The following is a 14,981-nucleotide window of genomic DNA, read 5'->3' on the forward strand; positions in this document are numbered from 1 at the left end:
ATGATCAGTTGTGTCTTAAGATGCGCTGAGGTCGAGCAAAACAAGTAATGAGACAAAACCCTCATCGGAAGACAATAGCAGATTATTTACCACTTTAACCAGCACAATCTCTCTGCTATGATGAGGCCTAATTTATGACTGATACATTTCGATGCCTCAGATGATAATCTATGATGGAGAAGTATCTGTCTATATTTCTCAGCATTGAGGTCACCGTTAATCTTGCAGGCCGAAACTTGCAGGAAACTTCCACCATGCTTCAATGTTCCCCTCAGACATTTATTATTGTACAGCTCGTCAACTCTTTGGCAAACATCTTGTTTTTTTAGAATAGCTAAATATTTCAGATTTTGATGCATCAGCCCAAAGTACCTGCTGCCATTTTTCTGCATCCAGGTTTCCTGCATTGTTGAGTCACTTAGCCTTGTTTCCAAGTCAGAGGTATGATTTTTTTTGCTCACAATTCTTTGATGAAGACCAATTCTGGTGAGACTTCTCCAGACAGTCTATAGGTGTACCTGAGTCCCACTGTTTTCCAACAGTTCTTTTCTGATGGCATGTTGGACATCTTCTGATGTCTGAGGGCAGTAAGCATGACGTGTTTTTTATCTTCTGCATTAGGATTTCTTGGCTGACCACTGAGTCTATGCTCCTCAACATTTCCTGTTACTTTGTGCTTCTTCAAAATAGCTTAAACAGCACAACTTGAAATCCCACTCTGCTTTGAGAAAGATCTGATGCAGTAGAACTGCCTTGTGTCTTCCACAACATCACCTTAGTAGTATAGTAAGGCTGTTCCTTACCCAGTTTGAAGCTCCTACAGCTGTTTCTGTTTCATTTAATCACTGTGTTTCAACCTACAATTCAAATTGAAATGGATGATCATTAGCACCTGTTTGGTATTATTGGTAAATCAGACACCTGATTTTGATCCTACAAAATTCCCGACTTTGCGCAAGTGTACAAAGTGTGCAAAAGGAAGAATTAAAAGCCAAAGAAGTCACGCCAAATGTTGATTTGATTTAGATTTTTTTTTTTATTCTGTTCATTTACTTTCTATTTTGTTAATTGAACAAAACAAATGATTAAAATGTCTAATTTTTCAGCATTTCTGCCTGACTTATATTATTTATTTCATATATGTTTTTTTTATATAGTTTTTAATAAAACTTTATACTTTTATCATAATTTAACAATTCCAATTTTTTTTTCTTTATAATCTATTTGTTTATCATGTTCGACAGTGGTAAAAGCATTTTTTCTGTATGTGTTTTGTTTATTGAGCTATATAGCTTAAATTAATCTAATAAAAATATTAATTAATATAAAATGTATGAAATTACGTTGAAATCAATTAAAACGCTGCTCGCATCAGTGTCTCGTGAGTGACATCTCTCTCCTCCAATCAGCGTAACCCTTCAGCCAATCGTAATTCAGAACGTGTTCCCGATCTAGCCAATCACTGCACTAGGGCGGTGGGGGGCGGGATTTCCGTCAATGCGGGCACGGGAAGTAAACTCAGAAACACGTCTTACTCAGAACGACTTCCTGTTTTCCGGGTCCGACTTCCTGTGTGCAGGAAGCGTCGCCTTCAAACTGAATTATTAGTAGTGTGAATCTAAAATCGGATTAATTATGAATACGGTTTTATCGCGAGCGAACTCGCTGTTCGCCTTCTCCCTCAGCGTCATGGCGGCTCTCACGTTCGGCTGCTTCATCACGACGGCGTTCCGAGACCGCAGCGTTCCGGTGGATATACACGTCTCCAAAGTGCTGCTGTGAGTCCAGATGTGTTCTTTCATCTGTTTATACACTTATTTATTTCCTCTACAGTGAATCCTGCTTTAAATTAAACCTCTGGGAAATATTTTTATGATTCTATATTCCATATGTTTGTAGCAAAGAAACCATAATCCTGCTTTTATCTCAAACAGATAATACTAGTAAAGGTGCACAATATTTTATTGTATTTCTTGATTTTTACACATGCAGTATTCAGTAATGTGCAAAAGTTTTAGCTGAATAAATGCTGTAATGTTTATTTCTGTATAGCAGCCACCGATACGATATGATTGACCCCCATTACGATACAGTGCGATCCGATTCAGAAAGATATGATGCTCTGCAATTCAATATGGTTACAGTAAATCCTCAATATACCTACTTTATATGACGCCTTTCTATTGCAAATAAAATAAATAAACACCAGACGTTCTTTTCCTGTTCTGTCTGCAGGAAGTTACAGCTCTACCTCTGCCATGTTAATCTGTATTCTATGTGACTCTCAGGATTGTTGTGATGCGTCACATTCACTTAGAGAACGCGCTCGAGACACAGTTTAGCGATGAGAAATCGATCTGCATATCAAAATATTGGTCGCTTTCGAAATACCTAAAGTATAGCTACGTATAATGATATGTAAATAAATACATTTTACCAAATCGAATATGTTTAAAAAATTATGCACCTCGATACAAATGCAAATCGATGGTCTCTCCCTCTCTCTCTGTCTCTCCCTCCCTCTCTCTCCCTCTCTCTTTCTGTCTCTCGCTCTCTCTCTCGCTCTCTCTGTCTCTCTCTGTCTCTCGCTCCCTCTCTCTGTCTCTCGCTCCCTCTGTCTCTCTCTCCCTCTGTGTCTCTCTCTCTCTCTGTCTCTCTCTCTCTCTCTCTCTCTGTCTCTCTCTCTCTCTCTCTGTCTCTCTCTCTCTCTCTGTCTCTCTCTTGCTCTCTCTGTCTCTCTCTTGCTCTCTCTGTCTCTCTCTGTCTCTCTCTTGCTCTCTCTGTCTCTCTCTTGCTCTCTCTCGCTCTCTCTCGCTCTCTCTCGCTCTCTGTCTCTCTCTCTCTCTCTCTCTCTCTCTCTCTCTGTCTCTCTCTCTCTGTCTCTCTCTCTCTATATATATATATATTGCATTATTAATCACATTATTATCACGAGTTAATTTGTGATTAATCGCAACCTATACTTTTCACGTTTTTAAGCTGTACGGTGAAGAATTTAGCATTTGTTTGGGGTCAGTTGATATTTTAGCCCAGGTTCGTTCGAGCGGCGCTACGTGATCTATGCGGCTGCGTGCGCATATTAGCATTTAAATGCTTCTAATTCTGCATTTTTGTGTTTTTGTGGTTTGTGTTTTCTCCAGGAAAAACGTGGACGACTTCACGGGACCAAGAGAAAGGAGCGATTTGAGTTTTGTCACGTTTGACCTTTCTGCCGATATCCTTTCGTTTTGATTGGACGCTTTCCTCCCGCTGCTACTTGCATCATAACGTGTCGTTCCATTCGCCGTTTAATTATGATGAATAAATTATGCCAATTAGTGTGCACAGTGCAACAAAATGTTTAGTGTGTGTGTGTGTGTGTGTGTGTGTGTGTGTGTGTGTGTGTGTGTGTGTGTGTGTGTGTGTGTGTGTGTGTGTTTTGAACATCCCGTTCCACATTTAGTCTCCATTCACTATTTGGATGCGGTCAGCGTTCACATTCATCTCAAAAGTGTTCAATAGGGTTTATAGCAGGAGATCTTCCACTCCAAACGTCTCCAGGTTATGCATATCTAGATGAAGCTGGCTTTGTGCACCTGGGGCATTGTCAGTCTGGCAATGAATCTGAAAATCTGAAGCTGAACCTGAACCGTCTGCTCCTGTATCTCCTCCAGGCTGAAAGGAGGTTGAACAGTTTGTGACAGATGTAAGGAGTCCCAGATGATCTTGTATGCACTGCGTAGACATCTACAATGGTGCAAAAGCTTAGATTGCTGGTACTTGGGTGGCTGTATAACAAGCCAGAGTTTCTGATATCTCGATATTTTTTTGGGTGGATTTGATCAATAATTAGATGTTGTTCTGCTGAGTGCCCTATTGTGCTGATACCGTAAGCACTACCTAGGACAGCGAACTCCTAGAATCTTTGATGTTTCTGTGTGCTGGTCAGTTCACAGCGGAGTCTTTTCAAAAAAAGTTTCAATTGATTTTACCTTTAAAGTCATTTTTAATAGGGATGCACCGAAATGAAAATTCTTGACCGAAAAAGAGGAAAGCAAGGCCGAAAACCGAAACACCGAAAGAAATTATGCCACTTATTATTACTATTGCATTTATGGCTATGATTGTGTACTAAACTTACTAAAATCAAAGCATTTCAATTGCATAAATTAAATATTAAAGTTTCAAAGAATAAATCAATTACAAATTATGGAAATATTTATTTATAGCACATTGCAACAATGCACAGGATAAAATAAATTAAAATTAAAATGTTTAACTTTAATGCACTCATGTGTACATTAAATAATAATGTACAGGCCCTCTGGCCTGCTGAAACCTCCACCACAGACGGAGTGCGCGTGCTCGGAGGGGTTTTGCTTTTCTGTGCGTGTTTCTCTCATATTCAGCATAGCGATCGGGATGTTTGGATTTCAGGTGATAAATTAAACCCGACGTGGAGAAAGTCTTTGCAGACGCACCCCATCTTGAAATTTCGGCATTTAATGTTTTGCAAATCGCTCTCCGTGGGTCTTTCTCAGATATACTGAAATACGTCCACACCGCAGACATGTTGCTTCAGACACGCACGTGCGGGTCGCGGTTTCTGTTTGCGTCATCACAACAAACTGTTTCAGCCGTGTTTTTTCGGTGTCTTGTAATCGCGAAAATGTTCGGTGGCCGAATATTCGGTGCATCCCTAATTTTTTTTTCATTCCATCAAGATATTTTGGCTGTTACTAAGCAAATGAAATCAGTCTTAACAAAATCCATCTTTGTAATGCAGAGGAAACACATGCATCTGAAGTTTAGATGTATTTACACACTGCTCAGAGGGACATGTAATGCTTTAACCTGCACTTGCATATGTATAAAGTTTTAATATTTGTAATATTTGTTTAAATATAAGCATACAGTTGAATTCTGATATTTGAGATTATTTACAAAATTAGACGATACTTTAAATGTGAAATAAAAGCCGCCTGTAGGTGGCAGCAAATCACCGCTAATAAGTGAGTCATTGTGATCGAACCGAATCTTTTAAACGAGTGCTTTTGTTTGGCCTTTTTTGGATTTATTTCTCTTGGTGAAATCGATAAAAAAATAAATAGTAATTTGTTTTTGAACTGTTGTACAAAATCACATTTGTAATCGCTTTATTTGAAAAAGAAAAAAAAAGCCCATTTTCGTGTGATGTTTATTATCTGTATGAAATGATAAACACATTTTCTGCCCCTTCGTAGATGAAATATATCGTACACACTTTACCGTTTGTCCCTGGGACTTGGTAGAAGATTGAGCTCTTCAAATGGATTTTCAATTCAGAAGTGTGTTGTGTGATTTTCTTGTACTCGTGTTGCCGGTCTCCAGCGTCCGCACGTGTTGAACTGTAAATCTGTGCCTATTGATGACCCTCTAGTGGTCAGAACTCTTGGCATGGGTCCAATACTCCCAGTCTTGTGTGCATGTGTGAGGATTTCATGTTATTAACCGTAACAGATCGTTACATCTGCAGCCGATATTCGACTGGAACGTGAAGCTGCTCTTCCTCTATCTGTCTGCCGAATATTCAACCAAAAGCAACGTACGTTTTTATACTAAATACTTCATACCAGTGTCTCTGTGCTGCTTTAGTTGTGCTATATATGTGTGTGTGTGTGTGTGTCTGTGTGTGTCTGTGTCTGTGTCCTCAGGCACTGAATCAGGTGGTTCTATGGGACAAGATCGTTCGGAGAGGAGAAAAAGACAAACTTGAGCTAAAGGATATGAAGTCCAAATACTTCTTCTTCGACGATGGAAACGGTCTGAGGTATTATTATTATTATTATTATTATTATTATTATTGTTTATCTAAATATAAGTACTTATTTTAAGAAGGAGATTGGAGACTGTAAGGTGTTGGCAGGGGACAGTGTAGCTGGACAGCATCGGATGGTGGTCTGTAGGATGGTTTTGGAGGTGAAGAAGAAGAGGAGGAGAGTGAAGACTGAAAGAAGAATAAGATGGTGGAAACTGAAGGAGGAAGAGTGTAGTGTGAGGTTCAGGGAAGAGGTCAGACAGGAGCTCAGTGGTGGTGAAGAGGTGCCGGATGATTGGGGAACTACTGCAGAAGTGATAAGGGAGACAGTTAGAAAGGTTATTGGTGTAACATCTGAAAATGAAAGGGAAGACAAAGAGACGTGGTGGTGGAATGAGGAAGTGCAGGAGAGCATAAGGAAAAAGATATTGGAGAAACAGAATAAGGATTAACAGAGTGATGAGAAAAGTAGGCAGGAGTACAAGGAGATGCGGCAGCAGGTTAAAAGGGATGTGGTGAAAGCCAAGGAAAAGGCATATGAGGAGCTGTATAACAGGTTGGACACTAAGGAAGGAGAAAAGGATTTATACCGATTGGCCAGGCAGAGGGACCGAGCTGAGAAGGATGTACTGCAAGTTAGAGCAATAAAGGATGGAGATGGAAATGTGTTGACTAGTGAGGAGAGTGTGTTGAGAAGATGGAGGGAGTATTTTGAGCAGCTGATGAATGAGGAAAATCAAAAAGAGAGAAGGTTGGATGGTGTGGAGATAATGAAGCAGGAAGTGGATAGGATTAGTAAGGAGGAAGTGAGAACAGCGATTAAGAGGATGAAGAATGGAAAGTCGGTTGGACCAGATGACATTCTGTTAGAAGCGTGGAGATGTTCAGGAGAGATGGCAGTGGAGTTTTTAACCAGATTGTTTAACAAGATTCTGGAAGGTGAGAGGATGCCTGAGGAATGGAGAAGGAGTGTGCTGGTACCGATCTTTAAGCATAAGGGAGATGTGCAGACCTGCAGTAACTACATGGGAATTAAGTTAAGAGGAGTTGTGGTATTGTAGATAGAGAAGGACAGAAAGAATTGCATTGTGTATTTGTGGATTTAGAGAAAGTGTATGACAGGGTGCCGAGAGAGGAGTTGTGGTATTGTATGAGTAAGTCAGGTTTGTCAGAGAAGTATGTGAGGGTGGTGCAGGACATGTATGAGGACAGTGTGACGGCAGTAAAGTGTGCAGTAGGAAAGACAGACTGGTTCAGGTTGAAGGTTGGACTGCATCAAGGATCAGCCCTGAGCCCTTTCCTGTTTGCAGTAGTAATGGACAGGTTGACGGACGAGGTCAGACAGGAGTCTCCGTGGACTATAATGTTTGCGGCTGATATTGTTATTTGTGGTGAGAGTAGGGAGCAGGTTGAGAAGAGCCTGAAGAGGTGGAGGTACACGCTGGAGGGAAGGGGAATGAAAGTCAGTAGGAGTAAGACAAAGTACATGTGTGTGAATGAGAGGGAGGGCAGTGGAGGGGTGCAGTTGCAGGGAGAAGAGGTGGAGAAGGTGGAGGAGTTCAGGTACCTGGGGTCAACAGTGCAAAGTAATGGAGAGTGTGTTAGAGAAGTGAAGAAAAGAGTGCAGGCAGGGTGGAGTGGGAGGAGAAGAGTGATAGCAGGAGTGATTTGTGATAGAAGAGTATCTGTGAGAGTGAAAGGGAAAGTTTATAGGACTGTGGTGAGACCTGCGATGTTGTATGGATTAGAGACAGTGGCATTGAGTAAAAGACAGGAGGTGGAGCTGGAGGTAGCAGAGCTGAAGATGTTGAGGTTTTCGTTGGGAGTGACGATGATGGACAGGATTAGAAATGAGTTTATTAGAGGGACAGCACATGTAGGAAGGTGAGGGAGGTGAGATTGAGATGGTTTGGACATGTGGAGAGGAGGGACATGGGGTATATCAGTAGGAGAATGCTGAGGTTGGAGCCACCAGGAAGGAGGAAAAGAGGAAGATCAAGGAGGAGGTTTATGGATGTGGTGAGGGAAGACATGCAGGTAGTTGGTGTGAAAGAGACAGATGTAGAGGACAGGAGGGTATGAAGACGGACGATCCGCTGTGGCGCCCCCTAATGGGAAAAGCTGAAAGAAGACGATTGTTTATCTACATGTTGCATTAAGTTGCTCACCAGTCACATTTTTATAAAGAATTTTGTAACAATTTTTTAAAGGTTTTTTTCATAAGTCACATAAAACGAGGGACATGTAACTCTGTATCATTTTTCATTTATTCATTCAATTGGAACTTTTTATTTATTTATTTTTGATAAAACACCCTGCATAGCACAAAAGGCAATAAAATGGAAATAAAAAAAGTTAGTTTGTATTATTTTTTCTTTTTGTGTGGATCACTACCAAATGATTCAGTGCTGAACTGATTAAAAAATTTTATCAGTGTTAATTGAATTTTTTTTTTCTTTTGTTTGTTTTTTTTTTTTTTCGTTTTTTATTCTGGGGGGAAAAAAAAATACTATTAATACTGAACATTTTTTTCATTTAAAATCTTTTTTTCTCATGTGTATTACAAAATGTGTGTTAATTACAAGAAAAGGTTTTAATCTAAAATATATAAAATTCTTTGTTTTGTTTGTTTGTTTTTTTAACCCAGAGCGAATAAGAACGTGACTCTGACTCTCTCCTGGAACGTGGTTCCGAACGCCGGGATTTTGCCTTTAGTCGTGGGCTCGGGTCACATCTCGTTGCCGTTCCCTGATTCGTACGAAAGCACCAAGAGCTACTGAACCTTCCTGAACTGAATCATCATCATCATCATCATGATGAACGCTGTGCACTGTTGTTGGTTTTAATAAAAAAAATATATAAAATACAACATCGTGTGTTTCTTTTTTTACATGTGTGATTAAGGGTTCAGTGTGTGTGTGTGTGTGTGTGTGTGTGCGCGCACACACAGAGGCTGTCAAAAGTGTAGAAACACGTAGTCTTTAATGGTTACTATTCCATATGGACTGCAGCTAGAAACGATTCCACCATAAAATAAAATAAAACAATGAGCTGCACTTGAACAAAACTGTGTCTGAGCCCCGAACATGAATTAAAAGACATGAATCATCCTGAATCGTTGTTGTGAAGGACAATGGACCTGTATTTAAACGTCTCTGTACAGATTTATTAGTGTTCCAGTAGTGAGACACAAAGTGGCACCAAGTCATGCTCCTGTTTCTGTAAATGTGCTCAAGTCAACCCTATTTAGTAACACCGGCCAGCAGGGGGCAGCATAGGACCTCACTATCACTCCTGCCCCTCGCATATCAAGTCTGTATTGTTGTTGTTTTTTTATTTCCCTTTTTAATAAAGATTTATACACCATCATTTGATGTTTATTCCCCACCCTTTTTTCTTTTTTATTACGTTTTTATAATTTAATTGATATTTGATTATTTTATATGATGAACTATTTATTATTTATGAAGGTAAATGATTTATGGACCATTTAATTAATATAATACATATTATAATATAATTAATATTAATTTATAATTATTAATCCACTTAAGTCATTTATTAATTTACTATTTAGGGTTGTGGTTTTTTTTTACCATTGTGTACTTTTTATGTAATTATTAATTAGGTGATTATACGTGTTATCAAAGTATATTATTATTTTTAATACTACTACTACTACTAATAATGTAATATTTATTATTTAGTAAATTAATTGTTTACTATTTTTGAAATAGATATTTTTAAATGTATTTTTATGTATATATTTGTTTGTTTATTTATAATTTATTGATCATTCACTAAAAAAAATGCTGCAATAATCCCCCCCCCCCCCAAAACCCCACTATCAGCAGTGTCTCTGCTCGAGTTCTCCAGACCCCAACCTTCTTATTTTCCTTCTCATCTCATGAACCCAGTGTTTTCTGAAAAGCTCCGAACACGAGGCCTCTTCTCTGGTGCCTGTATCGTGTCATATATCACCTGAAGGAAACGTGTTTGTGATTCTATTTACAGCCTCGCATCTCACTCATCTCCAGCAAAAGCGAAAGAAAAATGTTCAACAGCACTCATGAGGACGACGCGAGCGACGCAGCTCTCAGAAGTTCTTCATACTCAGAATGGGATTGTGTGAAAATATAGAAACTTGTGGTTGTTGACATGGCAGGAGCAGCAGAAAGAGAAATCGCAATTACACAATTACATCAGGGCAAATATTTGCATCCAAAAGACCGATCCAATCTGAGCTTAAATAACCCGCAGGAAAGAAATAACACGTTTACACAAGCTGTTTGCAGAACATCTGTGGTATGCAGGGGGTACTAAGTAAAGGTACAAGGGGTCAGACAGAATGTTCCAGGCATTTCTCCCCCTCCAAAGTGACTTATAAATCACCAGAGAGGTCTGGATCGGGGGGTTCGGATCATTTCAGAAGGTTCTTTTTACTGGGGTTGTGGTGATACATCACTACACTGGTTAAAAGTGCTGAAGTGCTGGAAAACAAACAACAGACATGTGACCTTAAATCTGATTATCCTTAATAATCATCACACTTTTTATCCTTTTATAGTTACATTCTGGATGGTTTCATCGTTCCTTCATTAGCTTCCATTTTTCCTCTCAAAAGATGTGCAAACCTTCTCAGCAAGTCCTTGACACTGGAGACTCTCTTCCATCACTGTTACATGAAGCAAACATCACGGCATGTCCATGAGCTCCGACTATAGGAACCATAATGTATTGAAACTAGTGGATTCATATAAACCAGGGATTGAAAGCTGAGCTTCTGTCAAAGCTGAACATCTTCTGACCAATCAGAATCCGGAATTCAGCAGCACCGTGTGTCAGGGATGTGCATCTTTATAACTGAGGTCGACACGATTATCATTTCGATAGATAGGCAATGATACGATACATTAAAAGGTACTTATGAAGCAGCTACCGATGCGATGCAATACGATTCCTTTGCTATTACGATGCAGTGCGATAAAATTTTGATTAAATTGAATGCAATACGATGCAATAGAAAAAATACGGCGCTCTGCAATTCAATATGCTTCAGATGGTTCACTTATATTTCTTTGCTTCAGACAGATAGCAAATCATTAATTTACTTAAGCGGCTTCCAACTTCTTACGCATTTCACAAACAGGCATTTGTAATGCAAAAAAGACGATAAAAAACTAATTTAAGCCAGACGTTCTTTTCCTGTTCTGTCTGCAGGAAGTTACAGCTCTACCTCTGCCATGTTAATCTGTATTCTATGTGTCTCTCAGGAGGATGTGACTCTAAGTAAAGAAGCTGCTGATAAGCTTAACAGTGATGGAACTGTAATGAATGGGCATTCAGTGTCTAAGTAAGGATAGGTTTCCTTTTTGAGTCTGGTTCCTCTCAAGGTTTCTTCCTCAAACCATATCTGGGAGCTTTTTCTTGTCACTGTGGCCCCTGGTTTACTCACAGCCATTAAACAAACAACAGATGCTGCTTTCTTTTTCAAACAATAAAAAAGCAAATATATAGGCTATATATACAGTGAGAAAAATAAGTATTTGAACACCCTGCTATTTTGCAAGTTCTCCCACTTAGAAATCATGGAGGGGTCTAAAATTGTCATCGTAGGTGCATGTCCACTGTGAGAGACATAATCTAAAAAAAAAATCCAGAAATCACAATATATGATTTTTTTAACTATTTATTTGTATGATACAGCTGCAAATAAGTATTTGAACACCTGAGAAAGTCAATGTTAATATTTGGTACAGTAGCCTTTGTTTGCAATTACAGAGGTCAAACGTTTCCTGTAGTTTTTCACCAGGTTTGCACACACTGCAGGAGGGATTTTGGCCCACTCCTCCACACAGATCTTCTCTAGATCAGTCAGGTTTCTGGCCTGTCGCTGAGAAACACGGAGTTTGAGCTCCCTCCAAAGATTCTCTATTGGGTTTAGGTCTGGAGACTGGCTAGGCCACGCCAGAACCTTGATATGCTTCTTACAGAGCCACTCCTTGGTTATCCTGGCTGTGTGCTTCGGGTCATTGTCATGTTGGAAGACCCAGCCTCGACCCATCTTCAATGCTCTAACTGAGGGAAGGAGGTTGTTCCCCAAAATCTCGCAATACATGGCCCCGGTCATCCTCTCCTTAATACAGTGCAGTCGCCCTGTCCTATGTGCAGAAAAATACCCTCAAAGCATGATGCTACCACCCCCATGCTTCACAGTAGGGATGGTGTTCTTGGGATGGTACTCATCATTTTTCTTCCCCCAAACATGTTTAGTGGAATTATGACCCAAAAGTTCTATTTTGGTCTCATCTGACCACATGACTTTCTCCCATGACTCCTCTGGATCATCCAAATGGTCATTGGCAAACTTAAGACGTGCCTGGACATGTGCTGGTTTAAGCAGGGGAACTTTCCGTGCCATGCATGATTTCAAACCATGACGTCTTAGTGTATTAGCAACAGTAACCTTGGAAACGGTGGTCCTAGCTCTTTTCAGGCCATTGACCAGCTCCTCCCATGTGGTTCTGGGCTGATTTCTCTCCTTCCTTAGGATCATTGAGACCCCACGAGGTGAGATCTTGCATGGAGCCCCAGTCCGAGGGAGATTGACAGTCATTTTTAGCTTCTTCCATTTTCTAATGATTGCTCCAACAGTGGATCTTTTTTCACCAAGCTGCTTGGCAATTTCCCCGTAGCCCTTTCCAGCCTTGTGGAGGTGTACAATTTTGTCTCCAGTGTCTTTGGACAGCTCTTTGGTCTTGGCCATGTTAGTAGTTGGATTCTTACTGATTGTATGGGGTGGACAGGTGTCTTTATGCAGCTAACGACCTCAAACAGGTGCATCGAAATTCTAGCTGATAGACAGGTGTTGAAATACTTATTTGCAGCTGTATCATACAAATAAATAGTTTAAAAATCATATATTGTGATTTCTGGATATTTTTTTTTAGATTATGTCTCTCACAGTGGACATGCACCTACGATGAAAATTTCAGACCCCTCCATGATTTCTAAGTGGGAGAACTTGCAAAATAGCAGGGTGTTCAAATACTTATTTTCCTCACTATATATATATATATATATATATATATATATAAATGATTAGTATTATAAAGATAAATACTAGAGAAAAGTACAATAGCACAGAGTCCTGTGTGGATTAGCATGGGGTTGAAACAGCCATGGTGAGTTTCTGGCCAGAAGGTGGCGCTGTCACTCCCACATATTACATGTACATACATACACAAAGCCAGCTCTACGAATATCTGCTTTACATGGGTTAGAGTGTAAGATCTCCTGCAGAGCTCCAACATTATTGATCACCTTTGGGATTAATGTGAACACTGAAGGCCTCCTCACCTTCTCACCTACATCTCTACCTGACTTCATTAACACTCTTGTGGCTAAACAAATCTCCACAAATCTCCACAAAATTTATTGGAACCTTATTAACAGCAACATATGGAATAGTATGTTCAAAAAGCACACAATCATGTGGTCAGGTGTCCACAACAGTTTGTCCAGATAGTGTAGATATATTTGTCTTTCTCTGTATATGCAGGTAATCTGTTTATCCGAGACCCCTGAACCTGTCACCTGTCTCTACTACACGTCATCAACATAGCAGAAGAAGTTAAGTTCATATGTATGAATAATTTTATCCAGATGTAGTTTATAGGTAAAGAAAGCAGAGAGCCAAGGGCCGAGTCTTGTGGGACACCAAAATTTGTTTGTGTATGCTTATGAAATGGTGAATAATTTTTTTTCCCAAGTCCAACATTTTATTTTCTGTCGGTCACCTATTATATAAAAATTCAGCTCCCAAATATAAAACTCATATGTAGTATAAGCCAGAAGACATAATGCTGATGAATGGACATTCGGTGTCTCCCAGATAAGGGACGGGTTTCCTTTTGAGTCTGGTTCCTCTCAAGGTTTCTTGCTCATACCATCTCCGGGAGTTGTTTCTTGCCACATTCTACAGTTGCTAGCTCATTAGGAATAAAAGGGACAATTCTACATAATAATGTAAAGATCCATGCGATTATTGTGGAGGGTTAAACTCAAGAACTATGAAGATGGATTTAAACTGGAATTAATAAAAACAGTCTGCTAAAATGGCTTGGATCTTCAATTGCCATGGACAGTTTTACATTCAAGTCTCCATCAGGGAACATGCGATAACCTCACCAATAATGAAACTGAAATGAATAGACATTTCATGTCACCCAGATGATGAGGTTCCCCCTCTGTCGAGTCTAGTTCCTCTCAAGGTTTCTTTTCTCAAACCATCTCAGGGAGTTTTTTTCTTGCCACAGTCACCACTGGCTCACTAATCAGGGATAAACTTACAGTATAGGGACTCATTTATGATGTTAAAACTAAAACTTCTGTTTACAATCAATTTATTTCTGTAAAGCTGCTTTGATACAATGTCCATTTCCACTTTACCCACACATTCACACTTTATTATTTCCAGAATATAAATCAGTAACACTTTGTCAGCATTAATATACTTATCAGCTGATTCTTGAAGCGCGAACATGTCATTTAAAAAACAATATTTTCCGCTTTAATTAGTTAGCTCGCGGTCGGGTTTCCGCTAACTTTCAAGCGACTTTCTCACATCTGCCTCCAATGGTTTGGAAGTGCTTATGAATGTACCCAAAATAATTTCCTTCAAGCGACGACGCTAATGAGGCAACCTAATGCAATAATAACTGCTATACTGCATCTACAATCCAAGCGTTTTGTCAACCATGTGACTAAAGTTTTGTATGAAAATACTCAATCATTAAAATCTCATAACTGATCCAATCAAAACATGAGAAAAATTCCAGGAAGCCGCAAAATGCCCTTTTTTTTTTTTTTTTTTTGCAGTAGACATCTTAGACACAGCTGCTTCATCTGTAGTATAAATCTGGTTCTCATTATATATGTCTTGTGCCAAGCTACGAATAGCAGAGCATCAAAATTAGGATATAATAGATTAAAACAAATTGAATAGAAAAACGTCACTCGCTTACAGATGCACACATTCGGTATATTGGTAACTATATAAATAAGCCCAATAATTAAATGTTAATAGGGTAGATGGTCAACAACATTTATTTTTTTTAATGTTCTTTTTCAAAAAATCAGCCAATCACCAATCAGCGAATACACACCAGATCTTCTCCTGAATGTTCTACTGGAATATTAGCAA

At 39.3% G+C, this 14,981-nt stretch overlaps 1 protein-coding gene and 1 long non-coding RNA gene across 2 annotated transcripts in view; one reads left to right on the forward strand and one right to left on the reverse strand.

Moving 5' to 3' along the window:
* Positions 1-14,981, reverse strand: part of LOC310724644 — a 190,345-nt gene that overhangs the window by 147,800 nt on the left and 27,564 nt on the right. The gene's annotated exons all lie outside the window — the stretch shown is intronic.
* spcs3 (signal peptidase complex subunit 3) lies at positions 1,497-8,640 on the forward strand. Its single transcript, XM_083538879.1, has 5 exons — positions 1,497-1,778; positions 3,141-3,214; positions 5,487-5,563; positions 5,673-5,788; positions 8,424-8,640. The coding sequence occupies exons 1-5, from the start codon at positions 1,636-1,638 to the stop codon at positions 8,554-8,556; spliced, it is 543 nt and encodes a 180-aa protein (XP_083395005.1). The 5' UTR covers positions 1,497-1,635; the 3' UTR covers positions 8,557-8,640.

This window comes from Silurus aristotelis (genome assembly GCF_946808225.1).
Source record: "Silurus aristotelis genome assembly, chromosome: 4".
NCBI classification, from domain to species: domain Eukaryota; kingdom Metazoa; phylum Chordata; class Actinopteri; order Siluriformes; family Siluridae; genus Silurus; species Silurus aristotelis.

What these genes read in the sequence shown, in the direction of transcription:
- spcs3 (XM_083538879.1), top strand. Translation starts at nt 1,636, where the DNA reads ATGAATACGGTTTTATCGCGAGCGAACTCGCTGTTCGCCTTCTCCCTC. An exon ending in CACGTCTCCAAAGTGCTGCT is followed by an intron (nt 1,779 to 3,140) that starts GTGAGTCCAGAT and finishes TGTTTTCTCCAG; the next exon opens with GAAAAACGTGGACGACTTCA. An exon ending in CACGTTTGACCTTTCTGCCG is followed by an intron (nt 3,215 to 5,486) that starts ATATCCTTTCGT and finishes ACAGATCGTTAC; the next exon opens with ATCTGCAGCCGATATTCGAC.